General features: G+C 34.9%; 1 protein-coding gene across 3 annotated transcripts; it reads right to left on the bottom strand.

Annotated features, from left to right (window-relative positions):
- Nucleotides 1-6,677: 6,677 nt before the first annotated feature.
- Nucleotides 6,678-26,293, bottom strand: LOC126973868 (kinesin-like protein KIF18B). Of its 3 annotated transcripts, XM_050821315.1 has the most exons (9): nucleotides 26,186-26,293; nucleotides 23,520-24,288; nucleotides 23,057-23,275; nucleotides 20,711-20,913; nucleotides 18,067-18,368; nucleotides 16,863-17,044; nucleotides 14,932-15,805; nucleotides 14,086-14,217; nucleotides 6,678-7,833 (listed from the first exon to the last, which is right to left on the bottom strand). In XM_050821315.1, the coding sequence occupies exons 2-9, from the start codon at nucleotides 23,970-23,972 to the stop codon at nucleotides 7,664-7,666; spliced, it is 2,535 nt and encodes an 844-aa protein (XP_050677272.1). In that variant the 5' UTR covers nucleotides 23,973-24,288; nucleotides 26,186-26,293; the 3' UTR covers nucleotides 6,678-7,663. The 3 variants fall into 3 exon arrangements, with proteins under 3 accessions (XP_050677272.1, XP_050677219.1, XP_050677347.1); XM_050821262.1 differs by lacking the exon at nucleotides 26,186-26,293 and having other exon boundaries at nucleotides 23,520-24,359; XM_050821390.1 differs by lacking the exons at nucleotides 6,678-7,833; nucleotides 14,086-14,217; nucleotides 16,863-17,044; nucleotides 26,186-26,293 and having other exon boundaries at nucleotides 15,594-15,805; nucleotides 23,520-24,359.
- Between the last annotated feature and the right edge of the window lie 401 nt (nucleotides 26,294-26,694).

Raw genomic sequence — 26,694 nt, 5'->3', positions numbered from 1 at the left:
TGAAAGCTCCGATGATTCCGATTTTTAAATAAGAGTTACGGAAATAGAATATGTAACAAACGATTAAATACTATCGGATCTTAGACTATATGAATTTTGTAAACATTATACATACATGACAATCGATTCACATTGGCATAATCGGAATCTTATCTCCAAACGAAATCTTACCTTATATTAAAAATAAACTAAAATAAATAAAACTCAAAATGTTCTATTTAATAAAGAAAATATTTTAAAACTCAAATTAAAATTCATTTATTTTTCTCTTCTCATATTTTTAATTCAGTCACTTTTAAGACCATAAAACAAAAGGAACCATGTTGTCTACGGCTGCTGTCAACAGGTGCCTACTGAAAATCAGTGTTCTAAGTAGGGTAGGTTATCCTAATGTCAGTTCCAAATGTGCTGAGTGGGTGTCCTTTTCGTGACATCATATTTTGATTTCCATAAATTCCTTTTTAAAGGATTAAAGCGCGTTTAATTGTAACTGTATTTTTATATAAGTTGTTGCGTAAAATTCACAATATTATGGTTATTTTTTTTAACCCGACGTTTTAACCTTTGCAGAATACATTTTCAGATAGACTGCAATATAGTTAGTAGGAGTATAATTATATAGGTATCTAAAGAGAGAATTCGTATTCGCCTATTTATTCCACTTAGGAAGAGTTTCGAATAAAACAGAATTCAGCATTTCGTGCGAAAATATTCCCAATCATCCCAAATTATTCAAAAATACACAACGTTAATAAAATAACGTTATTTTATTTTTTTATTACAACTGGAAAACTTACAGTTCAATACAATTGTAATAGTTAGGAAAATATTTACATGGAATGCTATTTACAAGTTTACACAAAGATTTACTAGTTAATAACGAAAAAAAGAACTACGTTTAAAAAATCGACTTCAAAACTGAAAAGTATCAAATAACTAAAAATTTAATTTAATACACCTCTTATGCAAACCTATACCTTTAATATTAATAAAACACACATTATTATTATAATATTAATATTAATAAAACATACATTTTGCTTGGCACCTACTTCAAAGCTATCAATATGCAGCACATACAAATAATAGTATTTTATTAATATTAAAGGTAAAGGTGTGTATAAGAGGTGTATTAAATTAAATTTTTAGTTATTTGATACTTCTCAGTTTTTGAAGTCGATTTTTTAAACGTAGTTTTTTTTATTTTTTACTTTTTCGTGTCAGTTAATAATAATATATAATCAACCTGATTGAAAACTCCAAGAAAAAGCCGTACACAGAAAACAATTATGCCATCCAGGTAGACGAAAATTTTCATATAAATGTTCATAAAATAAAAACTACGGGGCCAAACTATGTAAATTTTTTATGGGACCAAATGGCATCTTTTTTGTATCAAACAAAAGAAGAGTTACGTTAATCGGATCATTAATCTCAGAGTAATCGGTGTACATACCTACATATAAAAATACTGATCGAATTGATAACCTCCTCCCTTTTGAAGTCGGTTAAAAAAAGATATTATACACAACAGGGGATCATAAAAACAGAAAATTTTGAGAAAACTACATATTATTGATACTAGACTTAAATTGTACAAATGAATTGTAAATAAATCTTCTAGCGGTTGACAGTTGGTACTTAAATAAAATATAATATCGGTACATTATTACAAAATAAACATGTTATTATCTTAGCATTCCGAAACATCAGAATATAGTCTGCTACTCAATATTGCGTAGTATACCTCAGCCATATCTAGAACATTATATTGCTATATGAGCATACAATTAATGATTGCAAGGGTTTATATTTATGTTCGACGAGAAGTCGATTTGACGCTGACTGAACGGTAAACTACCGAAGTTAAACTTTATTAGTGATAGCTCAGGCACTACCTACATCGACCTACTGGTTACATCACAAACATTCTCTGATAATTAATGAGAAATTTCGAGTTGAAATCGAATTGTAGTGCAGAAAGATTCATCAAACCAATGAATCTTACGAATACTGTATTGGCAAAATCCGTTCGAGATATACGTAGATACCTACAATAGCAAGCAATATAATATAAAATTGTAGTCTTATATAAATAATATTTTAAATCACTTCACCAACCACTACAGAACTAAAAATTTTACCTATCTGCACTCCAGCAGAACATGGGTGACTGTTTCTTCTGCTCCTTGGCACTATAGTTAAGACATGCCTGTTAAAGTTGCCATAACCTGTGGCCGCGCTTAATATTAGGCTTACTTGACATCGACTTAGCTATAAAATTTCCCTGGAGATATGCAAGTTGACATAATGTGGTAATAGTGCTAATTTGCCTTGGCTGCAATTTTCCATGTTGTTCCAGGATTATTTGTAGCGTGCCTTTATCTTTGAATTAGGTGGTGGCTGAGAGTACGGCAGAGACAAAGTTCCGAAGTTCCGGTCCGACAGGGTGGGTCCCAGAGACGATTGATATAGCTAGTTACCCCTGGCCCTACTGTGACCTTAATTCCACTAAAGTCTTAAGGTGTTATCTTTACCTGCGACCTCGTTACAAGCCGTCATTCGTATAATAGGTTTATATTGATTCATCATTAGCATTTCAGCCGAAAGAAGCCCGCTGCTGGACAAAGGGCTCCCCCTAAGATCACCATGACGATCGGTCATGCGCTGCCCGCATCCAATCTATTCCGGCGATTTTTACCAGATCTTCGGTCCATTTTATGGGGGGCCTACCAACACTACGTCTTGTCGGGTACGTTACACACTAATACACTTTTATGTCAATTATCAAGGACCGCGTCTCAGTAATCTGTGATCAAGTGTATTTTGTCTCTTTTGTAGGACACCTCAGGAAGAATGATAATCGGGATCAACACAGGAAGGAACTCAGATAACATTTTAAACGAATTATTTCCTCGTATCCTGCTGCTATCCCGTCACATCGAGTATCCACCCGCCAAGCAAGCAAGTTTTCTGGTGGTATTTTTTTAAACGAAAAACAACAAAAACTAATTTAAATTAAGAATTCACAAAATCATTGGATCTTACACGTTTAGGATAGTTATGAAGATATACTTGATCATCCATAACGTATTGGGACTCTTTCTGGAAGAGGAACGGTTCTAGAGTATCATCTCCGACCAGGTATTGTCAGGGCGATGTTATTTACACTTTGTTAGCGGTAGAACTCTATTTGTAATGTTTGTTCGGGGACTTCCACCGCTGCTATTTTTATTTCGGAACAGATCGTTTATCACGGGGAGTGCTCTCAGAGTGGTTTAGGTTGATACGAGCTGCCATTTTCCACCACCAGATATGATGTCAAAATGGAAAATTCCACCCGCATAACGTTGACGTCTGGCATTCTACAACCGCGCGTTTTGTGAGGAACTTCTTGCTTCGAATCAATTACCGGTTGCTGGTATTGAGGATGTCCATTGGCGGCTTTTTTTACTTCTCACCACTAATGTGGTTCAATGGAAAAAACAGAATTCAATATTCATCATTCACACATATTTGTTATTGGGACCTACTAGTGAACAAAGGCCGATTCGCTGAGATAACAGACCAATCAGAGATGACTTCATAAACTAACGACAAGTAAACTTGCCTTAAAATATAACTATAGTGTACGCGTGACATTACAATGTCACTAGAATCAGGCCGTTATACTGTCAGAAATGAAGTCGGCTGACAATCTACCGTTTATTATAATATCACGGCTTTACAATATACCTACGACTGTGTAGATTTTGATGATAACGTCCACATCTATGCGTTTGTCTACAGGTCCCATAGTGATGCCGTATACACGGGCCATGCAGGTCTCGGGAAATCGGCATTAAGTCTCAGGAGAAACTTGTGTCTGCTCGAGTCCTCTCTAGAGAAAGTCGCTGAATGGGGTAAATTGAACCTTGTCCAATTTGACCCCCAGAATACTCAAGATTGCGTGTTAACCACTAAAAAAACCCCATTTGTCGTATCACCGCTCTTCGACATCACTTCCCTTAATGCCTCGCCTAATATCGGAATACTGGGTCTCGATATCTCGAACGATTGCCAGTTCCGCGGTCATCAACAACAACAATTATATACAATTTTTAAAAGAAGAACTAATTTTAAATCTACCACAACAATCTACAATTTTACCAGTTGGAGGCTCCTTTGCACATGAAGCCGGCTAGATTATGGGTACTACAACAGGGCCTATTTCTGCCGTTAAGCAGTTACTGTGTTTCTGTCTAAAGGGTGCCGTAGCTAGTGAAATTACTGGGCATATGAGACTTAACATCTAATGTCTCTACGTGACGAGCGCAATTGTAGTGCCATTTAGAATTTTTGAAATTTTCGATAATCCTGAGCAGCATTGCATTGTAATGGGTGGTGCGTATCAATTACCATCAGCTGAACGTCCTGCTCGTCTCATCCCCTATTTTCATAAAAAAAAATCTTAAATCTAGTTTCGGAGAAAAATACAAATACGTATTGAAGATCACCAAATACAACATATTTCACGGTTCCTAACTCATGTAACTTCTGATGTGGATGTATCGTATTTTAGTTTTCATAAACCTATTGTGACAGTGTTTAACAATGATTTAACATATTGTTATTTCCGAAATAAATAATCATAATTAAGTAACATAACTTAATTTATGTAATATATTTTATTTAATTAATATGAACAAATACACTGGCCTGCAAAAGTAAGTATCACACTTTTCAAATTAAATTTTTTTCTTAACTATAGAAGGTAGAGATTTAAGATTAAAAACGTTTTGTTGCCAATTTTATAGGCAAATTCTTAGAAACTAAAATTATACATTAGTAACATTTTTAACTTAAAAAAGATGAAACAATGAAAATAGACATTTTTAGTTTAGTGTAAAAAAAAATCAACTAAAATGTATTACATGTTATTTAATTTTTAATAACTGGTATTGCCTCCTCGAGCTCTGATTAAAGCTTCGAGACGGTTTGGCATACTGAACACGAGGTTTCGGAGCCGATGTTGGGGAATATTCTCCCATTCTTCTACCAGGGCCTGCTTTAGTGCCCTGAGCGTAGTAGGTGGTGGTCTGCGATTTTTGACTAGCCTCCCAAGCTCATCCCAGGCGTGTTCAATCGGGTTGAGATCAGGACTTCTTGATGGCCAAGCCATCACGCTGATACCGACCTCCTGAATATACTCTTGTACGATATGAGCCGTGTGTGGCCGGGCATTATCATGCATCAGCATCGATCCATCACCCATATTTGCTAAATACGGCCCTGCATACTCATTGAGAATCTCTTGAGCATATCTTTGCCCAGTGAGGGTGCCATTTTCTATGGCTACTAGCTCTGTGCGACCTTCTGAAGATATGCCAGCCCATACATGTGCACTGCCTCCACCGTATTGGACTCTTTCTGAGTCGTATTCTCTTCAGGCTTGAAGGTATCGCTCACCAGGTCGCCTGTAAACACTTCGCCTTCCATCAGACGTGTAAAGGGAGAATCGAGACTCATCTGCAAACAAAATTCTTGAACATTCTTCTTCATCCCACTGCATGTGTTCACCGGCGTATCGCAGTCTCGCTACTCTATGCTGTCACTCGAGTTTTGGGCCACTCGCTGGTCTTCAGGGTTTCAAATTTGCTTCAGCAAGTCTTCTTCTCACTGTACTGTCACTAATGTAGTCCCTCCGGGTCTGAAGTAGCTGTTGCTGGACTTCAACTGCATTTTGGTGGCGATTTCTTAACACAGTGGAAATAATATAACGATCTTCTCGGGCACTCGTACACCTGGGTCTGCCATTACAAGGTCTTCTCAGATGGTGTCCAGTCTCTTCGTACCTTCGCTTACCTTCTGGACCGTTCGTACCGTCACACCCACCATTCTTGCAGTGCGACGCATACTGATGCCTAGTTCCAGAAAAGCCATGATCCTAGCACATTCTTCAACTGAAAGAGGCATGATAAATAAATGTTATGTGCTTCTTAGCATATAAATTTTTAAAACAAGACCCATCGATCTTGAAAAAAAATTTAAAACAGAAAGAAAAATGTGAATGGTAAAATTGTAATTCGGAAACGTCCACTTTGAAAAAGGAATGGTTTTGTTTTTGAAGTTTTTTTTCAGCCAATTCTTAAAAGAAGGTTACCGACTATAAAGTTTTTATGCACAAAATTAAATTCTCTTTGGAGTCCTTTTTATTTCGAAAGTATATCTTGTGAACTTAAAACGTTATCCCAATTTCAAAAGTGTGATACTTACTTTTGAAGGCCAGTGTATTTGAATGAATGAATTCATTTACTTTTTTTGTTTTTATATATAGATGGTTATTATATATAGATATTTTAAGAATGGAGTAAACTCCAGTCACCCACAATCTTCAAGTTTTTCAATGAAATAAAAATGATTTATTAAATACTTTATTTTTTTTATTTTTACAAAGAAATTATTATAATTATATTTGCATGACGACCATATCGTTAATCGCCATTTTCCCTTATTATTTTATACATCAAAATTAAGACTTAAATCAAAACTTATCTAACATACAATTCAACATTAATACACTTAAATAACAACCCTAACTAAAACATATATGTAGATTATATAATTACTTAAAAACAAGAGTTCTATATCATAAGATTGATTTTGTAAAGTCAGAAAATGTCGAAAAGTTATAGTTTCTAAAAGTACCTACAGATTTAGGTTATAATTTAATATAAGATTACATACTTATATATAAAAGAGATATATTTTGTCAGGAGACAGTTTAGGATAACATAACAAACACATTTTTTATGGTTGCTTTTGATTATTATTATTAGCAAAAACTTACGAACTAAATAGTAATTCAAATATTTTATTGGCAATTTCATTGTTTACAATTTTAGACGTTCAATTTTTACAATTTCATATTTGCAATTTTTACAATTTACATGTTGTTAACAACTAATATTAGTACCATTTCCTATTATTTTGATGACATATTATGAGCACATGGCTGAAATAGGAACATAGGACGCCATCTTGAACAATAGTTGTTTTAAATCGTAGAATGTGCGATTTTCCCAGGAAACAACGTTCGGAAACATATTCTGTGAATAAACAGAGCTGCGCATTTTATGTACTCTAACATTAGGAAGACATTAGTAAGACAGTCCGAAATTATTTAATTAATTGAGAATCTTTTTAATAAAATTCCGTTACTAAAAAAGTTGCGGACATGTTACGTTTAACAAGAGTTAGTTCGGCCAGCGACAAAATAATTGTCGGCCAAGTACGCTGAGTTTGCGTAAGATCGGCCAATAACTATATTATAATTATTTCAAACATGTGCATGGAGTAAATGATTCAACAATCACCAATAATTTTAAGATCGGCCAGCGACATGTTGAACATTGTGTGATTCAAATATTGTTTTCTATATATATCATTTCAATATTATGATTATGGTTAAGTAGCTCTACCCGTGTGTCTATATAATGCACCACGTTCTATATCCGATTAACTGATAGATAAGTGTTAATAATGTCCACCAAGTATGTTGTGTAAACAAATCAGGATACCCAGCAAATTAATAAACAAAAGCTTAAATGGACGAAAGGACTCAAGAATATGTCGTACAAAGACGAAATGAAAGTAGTTTTATTACATGATTGACAGATTCTACTTAATTATTATTATTCTCTTTATTATGGCTGTTCAGACGTTTACTCGTGTTGGAGGCTGTCGGTCGAGAGTATGGATGCGACTGGATGCGTTCTCTTGCCCGTAATGCTTTGAGCCCAACAGATCTTTCATTTACAGCTGCGTTCCTCTGGTTGGCGGTTAGTTTTTTGGCTAAAACATAAACAACACCTTAGTATGTTAATATAAAATTAAGTCAAATGCAAGTCTAACATGTAAATAAACATGTGAAGAAATGAAAATTAAGTATTTGTATACTGTGTACTGCTAATAGTTTTAGTGGTGCTACGGTGGTACGGTGGTACTCTAAAACGACTTTAAATCACTGGTTTATATTTAGAATAGTCTTCCATTACTGCCTTTAAGTTTTGTAAGGAGTTCTATACGACCAAGAGAGAGAGACTAGTAAACTTTTGTCATGAAGGCTAGAAGTCCTAATAATATACTTACACCTGTTTTAACTCACTGTCTAACTATATCGGCTTACAAGATTACAGCGCGGTTGCTGTCAATGATATAACGGTCATCTATTGATTTACAAGAAAACTGAATATACATAATTATATTGAGAATAGTTAAAAGTGTTTTAACATTACTCATAATATTCTCACCAATGTCTAGCCGTACGCTCGTACTAAGGACGAAGGACCTTGACATACCTTATTGCTATTGTAAACTGTTGTTTACAAAAACACGTTCTCTTTTTGCTACTAAATATAGACTGTTCGAGAATATTAGAGACTTATTTTTACTAATATAATTAGAAGTACACATTTGTTGATTTATTCAGTGACTGAGCGATGAAGTGAACATTCAGGGCGATAGCTCTAACAAGTGATATTAGTGTGTTATTCGTAAGCACCATACTGATTGCTGGGACGTCTAATGAATTAAATTGGAGTTTTCCGAAATCTGTAGTGCTGTGACGAAACAATATAATCCAACATTGCCTTAATAACCACAATAAAAACGTTCGAGCTGGTACTGGGGTGCGTCAGACCAGAGATGACAGCAATACAGGGAGTATGTGGTATTCCTGCGCTTTTGAAGAGCGCTAGAATGTAGGTCGGTCGTACTGGCGTCATAGGACGACAGCATGACTCTCCCACACCATAAAACCCTTGTCACTCACAACTCACAAAACAGTAGTTTCGTAAGTTTAATAGTACAAAAAATACTTTTTTAAAAGTTCGTCCAATTTATTGTTAAAATAATTAAAACATTCGAATACCTCAAAATAGTTGTATTCTAGCCTTGGGTAGGTATTTGGTAATGGTTGCTAAAAAGGTGTATCGAAAAACTATAATTGTGAGGTATTCCTTATTAAAGACTTATTTTTTCGTTATCTTCAGTCGTTCCAGATGTCAATGTTGGTTGTCTGTACTGCTCTTAGTGTATTTACTTAAATATTTATTTTATTTGAAAATATTACTTTTATAATTTAAAGTTCTTAATTATGTAATTAATTTGGTGATACTTCTGTGGACTAGTATTGCTTATATTTTTATATATTTCATAGATATGCAATTCATACTGTATAATGCCCTAGCTAAAAAGCCACACTTACTCTACTGAAATATGGGGCAATGCTGGTAAGACCATTATAAAAGCAATCCAAACTCTACAAAATCGAATATTTTTTTTACATAATTATGACTACTCAACCCCTTCAGAAACTATTTACAAAGAAACGTAACTATTGAACATTACTCAACTTTACACCTTTTACACATGCATACTTAAATAATAATATCCGGACGACCGAGCCTTGCTCGGATTTTTAAGAATGTACAAAACTTGAACAAAAAAAAAACTAATAGGACTTCTGGATTTGAACCGGGGTCGTCTGCTTTCCGGATCACCCAATTTCCCATCTGAGCTATTATACGTCTTGTGTATATTGGCGAAATTTACCTTTGTATTCTAATGTTTTTGTACCACACACAAAACACGGATAAAACTACTTTTTTTAAATTGAAACCTGAACCCCCAACCCCCGAAATCCCCTGCATACTTAATTTTATGAAAATCGTTGGAGCCGTTTCCGAGATTCAGACTATATATATATACAAGAATTGCTCGTTTAAAGATATAAGATAAGATAACTCATAGACTAACTCAACCAACAAATATATATTATTACGTCGCGCCAGTCACCTTGTATTCCCTAGTATCAGAACCAACTATGGTAAAAATAATCTAACATTTGCAGGAGCACAGCTATACAATAAGCTTCCAAAAATTATTAGAGGAGCGGCGAGTGTAAGACGTATCTGTCATGCACACTAAAGTAATAAACCTAAGCCTGTTTTCAAGGGAGGCTCTTGAAATTTTAGGTTAACGCACAACAATGCGAAACTGTTCTTTGAAAAAAATTCAAATATACACCTCACAAACTACACAACAATACCTACTCTCATTTCTACTACACTTATTCTGTCACACGCCACCATAAGTATACTACGTAGGAACGAAAACGCCTTGAAGTTACACCAGGCCTCAGATCTTAGAATATGACACGTCAAAAATAGCGTGTACCAATTATAGGGGAGCGGGGGGCACGTTGTTACAGGGGTAAGAAGTTACACGCATTTTTTACCGGGATTTTCAACTCTTTGGTAGACGTAAGTGGACTCATTTGTTTCCTTATAACATCGTGCGTTGCAAAAAAACAATCAGTGACCCGCCGAGCGGCAAACTGTTAGGTTGTGTGCACGTGTCTCGATTTCCATCAAGTACGTAACAAAATCTTTTACGAAATTTTTGATTCCTGCCGTCTATATTTGTTATTCTCTAAATTCTTTTCACCTCGAACGTTCATAATGTATCGAGTTTTAATTTGTAATAGCGTTTTATTCTGCTATTGATATCCATTAATGGCGGCTTTAATTTTAATTAAAAAACACACCATGGGGCAGGTTGTTACAATTTTTCGGGGTAGGTTGTTACATGTAACAACTTGCCTCAGACCTTGTATTACCGTTCATCTCATTGACTATCATTTAGAAATTACTACGCTGTACTTAAAAATTAGAATAAATGGAAAGAAATTGAAGCTTTCGTTCCGACGGGCGCATTCTTGCTTTTTAAAACAATGGTTCATCTTTCAATTATTTTTTAAATTCTAAATACTCATTGTTTTTTTTTTAGAATGAGAAACTATAAAAGAAAAACGGAAAGAGGTACAACTAGTCAAGAAGTTTATGAATCTGCTGCGGCAGAAGTACTGCAGAATAAAACGAGCATTCGTAAAGCAAGCAAAATGTTTAATTTGTGTCCGATGTCCTTATCCAGGTATGTCAGAAAAAACAAAAACAACGAATCTTGTTCATTGGGTTACGTTAAACCTAAATTGGTATTCTCACAAGAAGCCGAACATAAATTAGCTTCTTATCTAATCAAAAGTTCAGAAATATATTTTGGTTTACTACCAACTGAAGTCCGAAAACTAGCTTATCAATGTGCAGTAAAACTCGAATTAAAAAATATTCCCCCCAGTTGGATCCAAAATAATATGGCTGGGCCGGACTGGTTTAAAAGTTTTATGCACAGAAATCCTCAACTATCTCTGAGAACACCAGAAGCTACATCTTTGAGTAGAGCAACGTCATTCAACAGAACCAACGTTAAAGACTTTTTTGACAAACTGCAATTGTTATTCCAAAAATATGAATTCACTGCTTCGCGCATATGGAACGTTGATGAAACAGGTGTCACAACGGTACAGAAGCCTAAAAAAATAGTTGCTGCTCGTGGTCAAAAACAGGTCGGTGCGATCACATCTGCAGAAAGAGGAGTACTTGTAACGCTCACATGTGCCATAAATGCTGCTGGAAATTCAGTCCCGCCGATGTTCGTTTTTCCCAGAATGAGATACACTGATCTATTTCTTCGTGCTGGACCATCAGAAGCGATAGGAGCAGGCAATTCTTCAGGATGGATGACAGAAGTAGAATTTTTAAAATTCTTGGATCATTTCATTCAACATGTCAAACCTTCCATTGAACAGCCCGTCCTCCTCCTGCTGGATAACCACAACTCACATGTAAATTTTCACGTCGTGGAGAAAGCCAAAGTAAACAACATAATCATGCTGTCGTTTCCCCCGCACTGCTCTCACAATTTACAACCATTAGATGTAGGCGTTTATGGCCCATTTAAAAACCACCTTAATCGAGCACAGACGGCCTGGATGTATAATCATCCAGGAAAAACAATGACGATTCATGATCTCCCAGGCGTGGTGAAAGATTCACTGCCATTGGCCCTAAATCCTGTAAATATCATGAGCGGATTTCGATCAACCGGGATATGGCCTTTTAATCCTGATATCTTTCAAGACAGTGATTATGCACCTTCTTATGTCACTGATCGCCCCAATCCAGAAACGAATCATCCCACTGCCTCGCAGAACACCTCCAATTTGACACTGGACCTGGAAAATCCGGAATTGCTAGATTCTGCGCCTCAACTGAACATAAGCACAAATGAAATCATACAGGCAATCGAAACAGCAACCAATCTATTACCTGACACTATTAACAATATTACTGTTTCACCTTCTCCAAATCCAGCTTGTTCGCAAGATATAGAATGTTTAACAACATTACCGAGTGCAGATTCGTCAAGTTTTAAAAATAAAATTGAATTAGCGATACCAGGTTCATCTGGTATACAAAGTACATTTGAAAATTTTTCGCCTTCAAAGATAAGATCCTTTCCCAAGGCAGAGGCTCGAAAACAATCCAACCATAACCGTCGTAAACGTAAATCCGCTGTATTAACCGACACACCTGAAAAAGACTCATTACAAAAGGAGTATGAAGAAAAACTGGCCAAGACCAAAAAAGCGTGCGACCAAAATAAAGGAAAAGGTAAAGGAAAAGGGAAATCTGCGAAAACGAGTAAAGTAGGAAAAGAAAAGGTGAAGAAAAAAATTTTGGTTTCTGATTCAGATTCTGATACTGAAGAATGGTTTTGTTTAGTGTGTAGCGAAAGTTACAGTACTTCTAAAAAAGAAGATTGGGTAGAATGTTTAGAATGCAAAATGTGGGCCCATGTCAAATGTGTAACAGGAAACGTTCAATTATTCATTTGTATTAATTGTAATTCTGATGAAGACTAATGTAATATAAATATGTGATATTGTTACCTACAATAAAGGTGAAGGTTGACCTTGAGGTCGCCTTTATTGCTTGCCTGGTGCAACTGTTACTCGTGATATGCTGTCGACTGTTTATACAGTATTGTATACGTAACTATAAATTTTATTGCAATATAAGTGTATTGAAAATGTTAGATTTTAGTTTAACTGAAGTGCCAAGTTAAAAAAGTATAAATAATTTATTACATGTTGGTATTTACTGACGAAATTTTCTAATTCAGTAATGAAAATGTGTTTTATATAAGATTTAAGAAAGTTCCTGCCAAAGTTATGTGATTATTACTGTTAAAAAGTTGGAAAATTACGATATAGATAGTATAATTGCTCATAAATGTTATAAGACTGTTCAAAATAGTCTCTTTTATTCATAACGTTTTGAAACAATAAAAAATAAATGATTTATTATTGTTCATTTTGTTTATTTACCTACTGTAACATCGTGCCCCGAAGCTGTAACAACTAGCCCCAAGTCAGGGGTAAGTTGTTATAATCGACTTATTTCATTAATTCTCTATTACGGGAAAAATTACGTAAACTTTAATATTTTTCCAATGCTATTCTACTAGCTGAATAGACACACTAATGGTAAAAGCAATCAAATGTATACATTATTTGATAGCTTTTGTGATATTAATAATTATCTAAAAATTGTAACAACGTGCCCCCCGCTCCCCTAATATCTGTTACGCTCCTGTCCTCCTCTTCCAAAAAATTGTGCGTCTTCGGGGATTTTAGTTGCGCAAAACACAGGCATAAGCACGGTACGGTACTCCCATCATTTATTATTACTGTTATGTGCACATGATGCCGTTTAAGCGTGCCTTGTAGTATATTTTTTGATAAATTTTATGTTATGAATACCTCAACAATATACATATAAATGTGGTCATAAAAATAGTCCTAGAATTTAAGTTAAGTAAATGTTTGTTAACAAGTTGGACAGACGATCTGGATCACGATCTCCAGAATAGTTGGATGAGGGCAGCGCAGGACCGATCGTCATGGCCTTCCTTGGGGGAAGGCTTTGTTTAGCAGTGGACGTCTTCCAACTGAAATGATGAAGTGTTTATTTGTTCTCGTTAAACTAACATAATGAAATGTCAGCATTATGTACTCACCGCGAGTTAAAAGAAGGACGGACTACCACCTCAGGTTCCGTTAACCAACTGGATACTTCCGGCTGACATCACGAAGACGTTTGTTTGGAAAGGTTCTAAACAGGGAAAGAACTTAGAATATACCTTGTATAGTCCTGGTCACAGAAGTACAGTCTCTGCTCACAGTAGAGCCAAAGCCCCCAACAGGTTTGGCCGGCTGCGCGGCATGTCGTCGCATCGGGATAGCGCGACCCACCACTGGCTTCAATATCTTTGCTGATAAGAATACACGAACTTGACAATATTTTTGTACACATATTACATATTAACATGATTTTTTGTGTATCGAACAAAATAATTATTATGAAAAAAGGATAATATTGCAAGGGTAACTATGGAGATAGTGCTCCTTAATGACAATTTTTATACTATTTGTAACAGAAAAACAAAATTAAATGATGATGATGATATTGTGATGTGATATTTTTTTTTATGGAATAGCAGGACAAACGAGCGTACGGGTCACCTGGTGTTAAGTGATTACCGCCGCCCACATTCTCTTGCAACACCAGAGGAATCACAAGAGCGTTGCCGGCCTTTAAGGAGGGTGTACGCGCTTTTTTTGAAGGTACCCATGTCGTATCGTCCCGGAAACACCGCACAAGGAAGCTCATTCCACAGCTTTGTAGAACGTGGAAGAAAGCTCCTTGAAAACCGCACTGTGGAGGACCGCCACACATCCAGATGGTGGGGATGATATCCTAACTTGTGGCGTGTCGTGCGAAGGTGGAATTCGGCGGCAGGAATCAGGTTAAATAGCTCTTCGGAACACTCCCCGTGATAAATGCGGTAGAAGATACACAATGAAGCGACGTCTCTACGCAACGCCAAGTGATCAAATAAAAAAGTACACGCGAAAATAATATCTCTTCTTTTTTAAGTCGGTTAACAAGTAATCGAGAAAAACAAAAACAAAGCTTCCAAACTCACCTCTGTTTTGTTGTTTATCAAATGTTTCAGTTTTATCATTGAGTTCTCTTTTCGTCGACAGAGCGGTAGGTTGTACTTTAGCAGTAGGTTTTATCCATACCTCCATCTTATTGTTCATCACCAATGGTAACTTTTTGTTATCTATATCAAGATTTTCAACATTTACCGTGTTCATTTCTTTTGTCTTTTTCTTGGGTATATTGAATGCCTTCTCTGAATTTATGATTTCTGGTGAATCATTCATAATTATAATGGATTCATTATTCTGCAATTCTATAGTGCCTTGTAAAGTATTTAGAGGTTCAAGATTCTCAATATTTCTTAAATCATAACTTTTCGTCTTTATGTCTAGAATCTTACTTAGATCTTCGAAACAATCGAGACTAATACTTGGTTTTTTAATATCCACTGACGAAAAATATTTAATGTCTTTCTTGTTTTCTATCTCATCATCGAGCCATGATATCTTTTCAGCGGCTGCAGCCTTCTTCATAAGCTCTGTATATTCAGCAGTTAAAGACGGTGGCGCTTTATCATAACCTTTTAGTGTTAGGTACAGTTTTTTCACCAAAGCGATCATTTCGCTATTATAGTCGGTAACTGCACTAAGCTCCTGATTCTCAATTGACAAGAGTTTATAACTCAACTCATCGCTTGCTTTCACATGACGTACTTCGCTTTTCTGTTTAAGTTTCTCAACAAAGTCCATCAGATCCGGGAACTCTGCAAGTGCTGCGTCATAAAGTTGTTTTAACCTTTTCCGACTTGTGTCCCATTCAGTCCAAATTTTCATTAAAGTTGCCTCCAACAGTGCAGAGTGTTTGGCATAGTGTTCGGTTATTCGGTTGTGACGCGGTAGGTCTTCTGTGATTGTCTGTTAAATCAACAAATTAAACACAAGTTATTATTATAAGGCAACCTAAAAAAATAAATATTCTGTCTTTAATATCTTTTTATGTCGTGTCTCGGTCTTAATTACATATTAAACAATGGAAATATATTTTTAAACTCTTCTTTCATAAAGCAGCCCTTGTTCAACCTATCCCGTAAAAGTTTAAGTATCTTGTAAAACCATGAATCGCGAATTGTTTAAAATGCTTATAAATATAACTGAACTTTTACATTTATTAACCGTAGCGTATTTAGGGGAAATGAGTCCACCGCAATCAAGAAAGTCATTGTTATTGTTGATATAATGAATAATATTATTATTTGGCAAAATTGAATCCCCTTATTTTTAGTGACATGACAGGATCCCGGACGGTGGATATTTTTAATCCATCCTCATTATTGAAATTTAGAATGTTTTATTTCAAAGTCTTCACTTGAACGTACTTACCTTTCCTGGGAAAAATCTACTCTTTTTTATCTAACCAATAAGCAATTAATATTCCGCGCCCGCATAACTAATATTTTTTATATTTTAGAGTAACTATTTTCTGTGGCAAATATTAAAACAGTCACAGTTTTTTTATAATACAGAAGCATATGACCCTTTGAGCACTTGATGCAACTCTGTAACTTGCATCTGGATAACATGAATCACATACGTTGTTCGGTTCTAACTTGATCACACCCAATTTGTTGTAAACTATCAGCTTATTCTGATATGAAAGCTGTAAGATTCAACAAGGTTTTTCTTTTGCCCCATTTTGCTGTAATACATTTTTGTACAGTACCCAGGAGTTTATGACAGTTAAATCAAGAAGGTGATAAAATATGCGCATGTCCCACTTTCACGTCTTCGTCCTGATTCAGTGCCTGCCTAGAAAGGCGGCAATTCCCTCCACCTCATCTTACTGTAGCATTTTCAAAACGATCAGCCTTTTTCAGATCATAGTAGTCGTTATAGCTATAATATAAGTACTTGGAACCTAAGTTCATAAATGCAGGTATTTCCCAAAGCTGTACTAGCCTGTAAAGTAATATACCTGGTTGATTGATTCGAAAGAGGATCTGTGCGCAAGTTCAGCTACGTGCGAGAAGGTCAGCTTTCGCAGACGCTGCCTCAGTGCCAATACTCTCTGCTGCCTCATTACAGACAACAAGCGCTCCTCCAAGACTCCGAACGCAAGTTCCTCACTTTCAATACGACTACGCCATTCCCGCTTACCTATTCAAAAGTTTGTACAATAAAAATACAATGGATTGTTTTTCAGTTCAATGTATAAGTACTATTCTTATATTATAAATAAAATTTTGTTATTAATAAACAACGAACGCTTAGGAAAATAAGTTAACACAGAAAATATGTAACGGAAGAAATCTTCACTATCAGACGCTATTGTCAAATTTCTTAATGTTGATGCTTTGAGTTAGTAATTAAATTTTAGATGTGTTGGTATGGAACCATTACCTGTAGGGCAATTCTATAAAATAACTGTAACCGGACTGCTACACGACGCGTGTCAAAAAGATCTAATTTTGACAACGGAATACTAAGCTTGTTGCAATTCCCGACCTCTAGCCAATTCTGCCTGTGTGCTAATAAGCAATGACTCTTTTGAGGGACGTGGTGGCAATATGGTAGTGTCTATAAGGTTCCCTGATATTGTCATCCTCAGATTTTTTATATAAAAGGAGCACCAACGAGCGTACGGGTCACCTGTTCTTAAATGATCAGCTGTATCAGCGATAAACACCAGAGGAATCACATGAGCGTTGCCGGCCAACCAGGGGAAGGAGTAGGTACGCGCTTTTTTTTGCAGGTACCCATGTTCTATCGTCACGGAAACAAAGAAGCTCACTCTAAAATTTTGTTATCAAATTTTATTTGTGTTCTATCAATATAATATGCACATCACTCAAACTTTGGTCACTGTAAAATACACCCTTTGCGCGGAGGATCGCAAAGATTGCTTCGACCACGTTTAAGCCCATTAAAAGAATCATTCATATTATAAAGTAACGCAGGATGGGGTTTTATTACTAATTGGAAATTTCAACTAATTTTGTGCATGGTTAGAAAAACGAAAGAAAATTTTGACGGCGGCAATGCCGGGTAAGACCGGGGAGGGACCTGCTTGGCGAAGTACGTCATTGTGAGCCTAGCCTGTTAGGTATGATTATTTCTACTGCTACTAGGTCAATTGGAAATAATATAATTAGTTAAGTAAATTAAACTTAAAAACATACGTTTATCCCAATTAAGATCAAGTTTCTTCATAGCTGTAACTGAAGACAAAGACAACTTTGCTTCTAATTCCTTGACTTTCTTCTTTAACTCTTCGGTTATTTTGACATACTGCGACAACTTCATATTTCCGTCCACAATATTCTTCTTACAGCTCAGTTGTATTTTATTTGCCCTGGCAGCAAACTTCAGTGTGTTGTATGTATCTTCATAACTCATACTTGATGGAGACACATTGGCAATCATAACTGTTTTACACTTGCCACCAAGACTATCTTTGAGAAGTCGCGTTAATTTTGAATCCCTAAAAATGTCATAGATTGTATATTTCAATTTTCACTCCTAAAATCTTTAAAACTAAATACATACATCTCCGGACCAAACTCAAATAGAAGTAAGACCCTATGGTTGATGCATAAATACATTTTACATATAATAAATTTATGTTATAGGATGCGCGGATGCCGTATCGCGCTATGCTTAATTTTATTTCGTTGTAGCCTCTACGTACTTCAATATGTAAAGGTAGGTTTGGTGGCTTTTGCGGTGTCGGCATCAGGACTAATAAAATCCAAACACAGCCCACTCGCAGTTAGTGATTAGTTCACAGATGTTGTGTGTATGATAAATTGGATATATTTTTACTTATTAATTACATAATACATAGTCTGGCCATACATACTGTTACGATTAAAAATAAACAAAATATTACAATTGAATTTGAAATCTGTCATTTTTATATGATTGTTTATTGAGTTTCCTCATTTTGGCGCCACTACCACAGTAGACATATTATGTATCAGTACGGAAACTAAGCCTTGGTGATAAAATACTTACCTATATGTGCGTACACTCCATAGAAGCAATAGGGTTGTCAGGTTATTTTCTAACCGACTTTAAAAAAGGAGTTTTGGAACGAAGATCCTTAGGGGCAGAGAGTAAAAAAGTAAAAAGCGTAAGATTTTTATGTATAGTGTATATATTATGATAGCTATACAGTGTATAATGCAATATTATAGTCTACATGATGACTATTATGTTATGTTATGTAATGTTTTTAAACAACATTTTATTGAATGTTTTTCTTGGTAATATTTATTTGGAATGTTTTTTTTTTAATTTTCGTTGAAATATTTTATTTGAAATATTGACGGGAAGCTTTGAAATATGTGTTTTTAAACTTTCTCCGTTGAAGTTTCACTTCTACCACAGTCTTAAGAAACTCTTCCCTGCAGTCATCCCACGAACATGTCTTGACGGGACTATTGTACAATGTATTGTACAATAGTCCCGTCTACGATATTAAAATGGAGTGCGGTGATACAGAGATTGCATTACACACAGTCGGTATGCAGCCAAATGCAATTTTTAAAACTCTCCAAACGGTTGGTATTAGTAAAATGTTTGTGTACCGGTCTATTTATATTTTATAGGTTCAATGAGACTTCCTCTGTTTGTGACAGGAAAAGGTCTGGCCATCCACGTAGGGTTCGTACGAAAAAGGACAACCTCTTACAAAGCCTTTTTTTTCTACAAAGAAGCCTCTAAAGCAGTAATGGAAAGAATTTGAAGAAATCCTGTCCGTAAGTATCTTGTGAGATGAAGATAGCACCTAAAACCATGTCACGTATTAAAAAAGATGGCGTAGGACTTGCAGGTTAAAAGAGACGTACTGGTCATTTCTTAACTGAAAATTTAAAAAAGAATATTGTGGTAAAATTGAAACAACTACTGAAGCGGTACGCAAAGGGAGGTCACAGAAAATTATTGTTTACAGTTGAGAAGATTTTTACAATTGAGCAACATTTTAACAAACAAAATGACCGTATTTATGCTCAAAGCTCTAGGAAGCTTCTCAATTTATCAACAGAGTGCAACGTGGGCACTATCCGACTTCAGTGATGGTTTGGTGGGGTATCAGCTATGAAGGAGTGACTGAGCCATACTTTTGTGAAAAAGGTATAAAAACATCGGCAAAAAGTGTATCAAGATACCATTCTTGAGAAGATAGTGAAGCTCTTTAACAACATTGAACATAGTTCAATAACCAAGAGTGGTCCTTCCAGCAAGACTCGGTGCCAGGCCATAAAGTTCGGTCTACGCAGTCTTGGTTGGAAACGAACGTTTCTGACTTCATTACAGCTGAAGACTGGCCGTCGTCTAGTCTCGATCTTAATCTGCTGGTTTATGATTTATGGTCAGTTTTAGAGAGTACGGCTTGCTCTAAACGTCATGATAATTTGGAGTCCCTAAAACAATCCGTAATCATACGGAGCAGTGAAGAACTTTCCCATTGAAAGAGTGTGTGCTGATTGATAATTGATAACTGGCCTCAACGTTTAAAGGACTGTATTGCAGCCAATGGAGACCACTTCGAATAAGCTTTTTATATTTTAAATTGTTTTATATTTATGTATTAAACTAACACACTGTAAAAGTAATAAATGTTATTTGCAAAAGAAAACTTCTTCTATTCTTTGTTTCAGTATTTATGGCAAAACTAGGTATGTTCAAACCCTTATCTTCCACTCAAGCTCTGTCCATACTAATTCAAAATACCAGTTGGATAACTAAGTCGTTGCGGCAACAGACAAACAAATAGTTAGTACTTTCACAATTATAATATTGGTATAGAAAAATTTGTACCTGTATGGAATGTATACAATTCCAGCCGCCAATTTATTAATGCAATTCCCGAGTGAAAGGAGGCTTTTATTGATACTGGTACTCTCACTTAATCTTTCACCAATGGAAGCAGTAGCTGAGGCTCTCTCGCTTCCTGCAAGATCGATCATTGAAAGCTTCATTCTGATCTGGACCCTGGTCTTGAACTTCATTTTTATATATACCTATGCATAGATAAAAAAGGAGATCTCATATATTATATTCATAACACTTTGTTTCATGTGTTGCTTGTGTGTGGGATAGTATAGAAGGAAGAAGGAAAAAAAATAAAACTATTGCAACACATATTTTTGATGGAGAGGAGCACAAACGAGTTCACCTGATGTTTTTCTTGCAACACCAGAAGCATTACAGGGCTGGTCTTTTAGCAACGCTTTTTTGAATATACCCATGTCGGATCGTCCTGGAAAAACCGCACTATAGAAGAATTCCAGGCATCCAGATGGTGGGGAAAATATCCTAATTTACAGGTACATCTTGCATAAACTTTCGGGAAACCCTAATGATGGAAGTTTTGAGAGGAGCGCCTTGTGCCATAGACGATCGAAGGCCTTCCCTATATCCAGACTAACTGCCAACCCTTTTCCCTTGTTTTCGATATCCGCCACCCATCTGTGTTGGTATACCAGAAGATTATACGATATGCATGTAACTTATATTTTTCTTTTTTTTTTACAGAGATTTTATATTATTTGCAAGACAGAATTCTTAAGTAGCTTCCTAAAGATAAACTGAAACAAGAAAAAAAAGTGAGTTCGTATAACATTCAGTTTGTTTCCGCGTGTGTGTGTGTGTGTGTGTGTGTGTGTGTGTGTGTGTGTGTGTGTGTGTGTGTGTGTGTGGGTATGTGTGGTTTTATTGTTATTAGTTGAAATATTATTGTTTGTAATCTTTATTATTTTTTATTTTATCTTATATAGTTTTTTTATTAAATTTAAGCAACGCAATGCTACTGGTTGAAGCGCAGTTTTTTTTTTATGAAAATACGGGACGAGACGAGCAGGATGTTCAGATGATGGTAATTGATACGCCCTGCCCATTACAATGCAGTGCCGCTCAGGATTCTTGAAAAGCCCAAAAATTTTGAGCGGCACTACAATTGCGCTCGTCACCTTGAGACATAAGACGTTAAGTCTCGTTTGCCCAGTAATTTCACTAGCTACGGCGCCCTTCAGACCGAAACACAGTAATGTTTACACATTACTGATTCACGGCAGAAATAGGCACCGTTGTGGTACCCATAATCTAGCCGGCATCCTGTGCAAAGAGCCTCCCACTGGAAAAGTGCAGTGTGACGTCAAAGTCTAGATAAACATAATCAATGGTATGGTTCTTTCGGTAGTTAGCGATATATTAAATTATATGTTGGTTTTTTATTATTCAATGATCTGTATAATTATTACTTACAATGACTGAAAGTGGATTTGTTTTTACAAAAATGATGCGTTTATGATGCTGTTCGATGACGTGTTTTTGTGTTTCAAACCCAGATTGTATTTCTTCTGAATTTAAAAGAGTGAAAGTTTAAAGGTTTCTCAATTCATATTTTCTCAAACTAAACATAATATAGGTATAAATGCAGAAAATATAATTTAACAGGAATTACCGTATCCATTGTTTTTTTCTGTTATTAAAGATTAACATATGATTCTCATTGAGATCAATTTTAAGATTCTGCATTTTTAATGTAAATAATTATCAAACTTTAAACTAAATAAAAACGCGCCCACTCATTGTATGAATTATCACTATATGTAATGAAATGTCATGGACTGAATTAGTTGTATTGCGAATTTATAGGCATTTCTAGGAAAAAAATAGTTCTAAATAAGTTAACACCAACATATTATATACTAAAATTTTCTCCGAAACACGCTGCATATAATGGTATAAGAATTATTATCTGATTGGTTCAGTAGTTTTCGCAGGATAACCGAAGGAAACAACCGGCCATACATTTATTAGTACAATATAGATTCTTGGGAGTTGGGATAGACTCTGACGTCACAGAAACCTCGCGCAAAATGGCGCGTTTGAATAGCCGAAATATATTGCTGGGATAGAATATTTATTTTTTAATTGAATAATAATGTTTTTATCTATAATTTCTGTGTGTGTGTTTGATAATAAAAATTTAAATATTTTTAAAATTCATGCCCTATTCGGATCCCTTGTGCCCAGCGCCGCAACCAGCTGTGACTGTTTCATAAAATGGTAGTGTGTTACAAAATCAATTTATTAATTATATAATAATTTATAATTCAATGACAACAGTATCCAGCTACTTTGTAATAATTTTATCAGTACCTGAAATACAGCATGGCTTCTAGAACTATCTGGGTTTGCTTCTGTAGGCTGCTGTTTTCTGTTTTTATTCCCATCTTCAAGCACATTCAGTAATTCCCTCGCAGTTCTTATATTAGTTAATGTAAGCCCGGCAACTGTCACTCCATACTTAGAATCCTCCCGTATTTGTAAAGGGGTACTTGACGGTTTTAATAAATCATAAACATTTTCGTTGTACACCTTTAAGAAATTTAATAATATCTTATATACTTATACAATGTTATATTTAGCAGTTGATGTCATATAGTCTTATTGATACATTTTAATAAAAAAAAATCATTACACTAGCTTATAAAATCATAAGTCAATTCAAATAAAACTCATCATTGACAATGTTTCTTCTAAGCAGAGCAGAAATTAGGTTCATTAGTCAAATGGGATTATTATACTTGTATAAATATAAAATAATTTTGTGGGTACTCACTTCAATGTATGATACTCTTGCATCAAATTCTCTATCTTGTTCAAAGGAATTTATAGAGTAGAATAAATGTTCCATAGTCAAGTAAGTAATGCCCGGGTGTTCCTTACTACCAATCATTGTGTATGTCTTTCCAGCACCTGTAGCTCCGTATGCAAACACTGAACAGTTATATCCTTCCATTAATGAACTTAGCATCTCTTTTGTTGTGGTCTCAAAAATATCGTAGTTTGTCGCGTCGTGAGTATAAACATGGTCAAACACGAATTTCAAATCTTTATTAGCACGTTTAGGGATTGGTTGTTTAGCTCCGTGAAAATAAAATGGTGGATCTTCTTTAGGATCAAACACAACGACGTGATCGTCAACAACATCGACAACAATTCTGTTATTTTGATCTTTTTCCTTTTCATTTGTTGGTCGGACCCTGACCACTACTTTAATGTTTCCAGGCATTTCTTATATGATTTGTGTTTTCGACTCATATGTAGAAGGATTCGCTTTTGAATTCTCATAAATCCTCAGAGGTCAGCTTCCAATCTCATAATATTTCTTTATATCAATGCTGATCGCAGTTTGTAAAAAATCAAACCCACACCTTATAACATTCAGTTAAAAATTAAATTTCTACTAATCGATTCCAATTTTCATTGCAGTCCTATAACGCATCGCAACGCTGTCGATAATAATTGTTATGTAGGTTGGTGAACATTAATGAAAACATTTTTTGAACCTAACGTTTGCTCAGCGTATTGTTCAGATTTTAAAATACCTTCAAGTGTAAACAGAATTAGTTGTTACAAGCCTTTTTTTTATGACCAATTACTAAAAAAATAATTAAAGCCTTTAAATGTATTTTACTTTGTATTTTATTACGAAATTGTTCGAATAGAAATAACAAATTAAAAAACAATAAAACTAATTTGAAAATTTTGTTTGATGCGCAATTCGATTTACCGCCAAAAGTTTTTTTTTAATTTATTTCATGACCATGGTAGTCCTTCACTCAGACCGCCAAAAGATTCTGTCTTAAAAGAACTGAAAAGTCTTATTGCCAGTATCACAATATAAAAGTTTGCAGAGTTCAATTAAAAATTACAGTTTAATATTCGAATGTATTTTTAGGTGCTTTACAAAAAGTAAACTTTGTGCAATATTTATTTCGATGTATTCATGAAAACCTATAATTTTATAATGGTATTTTAGTTCGACACACAACATTATTATGAGTTGGCGAATTGCTTACATTTTTGATCTCGAATTTAATTTCCGATTATAGCCTTATCTTATAGATATAGGTAACTTCTATTTTTCATCTATTATACATCTATGTGACATGCGGATTAACATATCGACTGCAAAATTAATAGTTAATACTGATAGATTGTGAATACAAAAGCACAAATCTAACTAGTTACCAATGACTGTTGATCAAAGTGCGACCCAGCGAATTTGTGCGACAGGTATGGACCCGACTTAACAAACATTATACAGGTGATCTCCGACTTTTATCATTATACAGTAGGTATAGTTTTAGTAAACGTGGGACAACACGGTTAATAACATAGATATATTACACTATAAACTATTATAACCTAAGATCCCACCGCTCGATTCTGCATTTGACGTGATTTTTGATAAAACTAATTTAAAAAAAACGTTTCCCGTAATAATATGGGAATACTCCCTATATGCAATGTATTTGCATACAGGTTGCCTATAAAAAATTGGCTGCATTTACCTGTAATTTATTTTAGTATAATTAATTTTCTGATGTAAATTGCAACTTTACGTTTTTTTAAGCAAATTATTGAAAGAATTGAATAAATGTGGTTGCCAGCTCTCATTCAGCCGCAAAGTTTGGGTTGCTAGCTGTAAAGAATATATTACTGTGAATTATTGTTAGTTAGTTATTTAGCCAGTTAAAAAATGGCTGCAAGAAGAGATTGCCATAATTTCAGTACACGATTCGTGCTCCAGGTAACTAAGTATTTTTTTTATAAAAGCGTACAGTTCACCTATCGTGGTTTGTAGCGTGTCATGCGAAGGTGGAGTTCGATGACAGGAATCAGATGCAACAGCTTTTTAGAACACTCCCTATGATAAATGCGGTAGAAGACACACAATGAAACGACCGCGACGTCTCTACGCAATGCCAGGCGATTGAGCATTCACAAAACACTGGGTCTCCGATAATTAGAGCAGCTCTGCGTTGCACGTTGTTAATTTTGTATTAAAATAAAAATAACAAACACAGATGACTTTAAATAATTAACAATAAAAAAGCTTTACACTGGCAATACAAATGTTGCGGCTGACTGAGAGCTGGAAATCACTTGTATTCATTTTCTTACATTATTTCCTTTAAAACTGCGTAAAATTGATTAAAAATATACAGTTGCTCATACTTAACTGGAGTGAGAATCGTTAATTGAAAACATAGCAAACTCTGCTTACAGCCATTTTTTAACTGGCAACCATGGTTTATCGTAAATAGTATAAATAATCGTAAAGACTTCAATTTTGTATTAAAATTTAAAAAAAAGTGTGTGCGTGTAATCTTTACGCGTGATTGAAGTAAAACTTAATAATAATTATCTTTAGGAATAATTAACAGACGCATTAATATATTTCATTAAAAAAAGCCGTATTACCAACTAAGCACTCACCTATAACTGAAGAGCTAGGAGCATTGTTAAGTATTTTGCTATTTTTTTCTCGGAAAAGCGGATGATATAACTTCATATTTTGAGCAAAGTTGGCATTTTCTCTACCTAAAATAAAAAAATGCCTTTATTAATATATAATATAATTTTATATATTTTACAAATAATGATATAATGTTATATTTTGATATTATTATCCATCAGAATATAAACACTTACACTTTTTACAGGTCAGATCATTATCAGGTTCTTGATTTTCTCTTTTATTCTTATGTATTGATAAAAGAGTAAAATGTTCCTCAGATTCTACCATTTTATTGGACCGATTATTATTTTCATTATATATTTTATTTATAATTCAGTTCATTGTCCATTCCCACATTTTAATATTACAACTCATTAATAAAATAAGTGATATTGAGAAATTGAAGGTTATATTATTATTACCACATATAACTATGACGTTGTTATTGAATATTAACAAATATGGCTGTATGGGCTCCAACCCTTTG

The sequence above is a fragment of the Leptidea sinapis genome, chromosome 1 (assembly GCF_905404315.1).
Source record: "Leptidea sinapis chromosome 1, ilLepSina1.1, whole genome shotgun sequence".
In the NCBI taxonomy this organism is placed as follows: Eukaryota; Metazoa; Arthropoda; class Insecta; order Lepidoptera; family Pieridae; genus Leptidea; species Leptidea sinapis.
The sequence above is the reverse complement of the archived record's forward strand: the minus strand, read 5'-3'. Positions and strand labels throughout refer to the sequence as shown.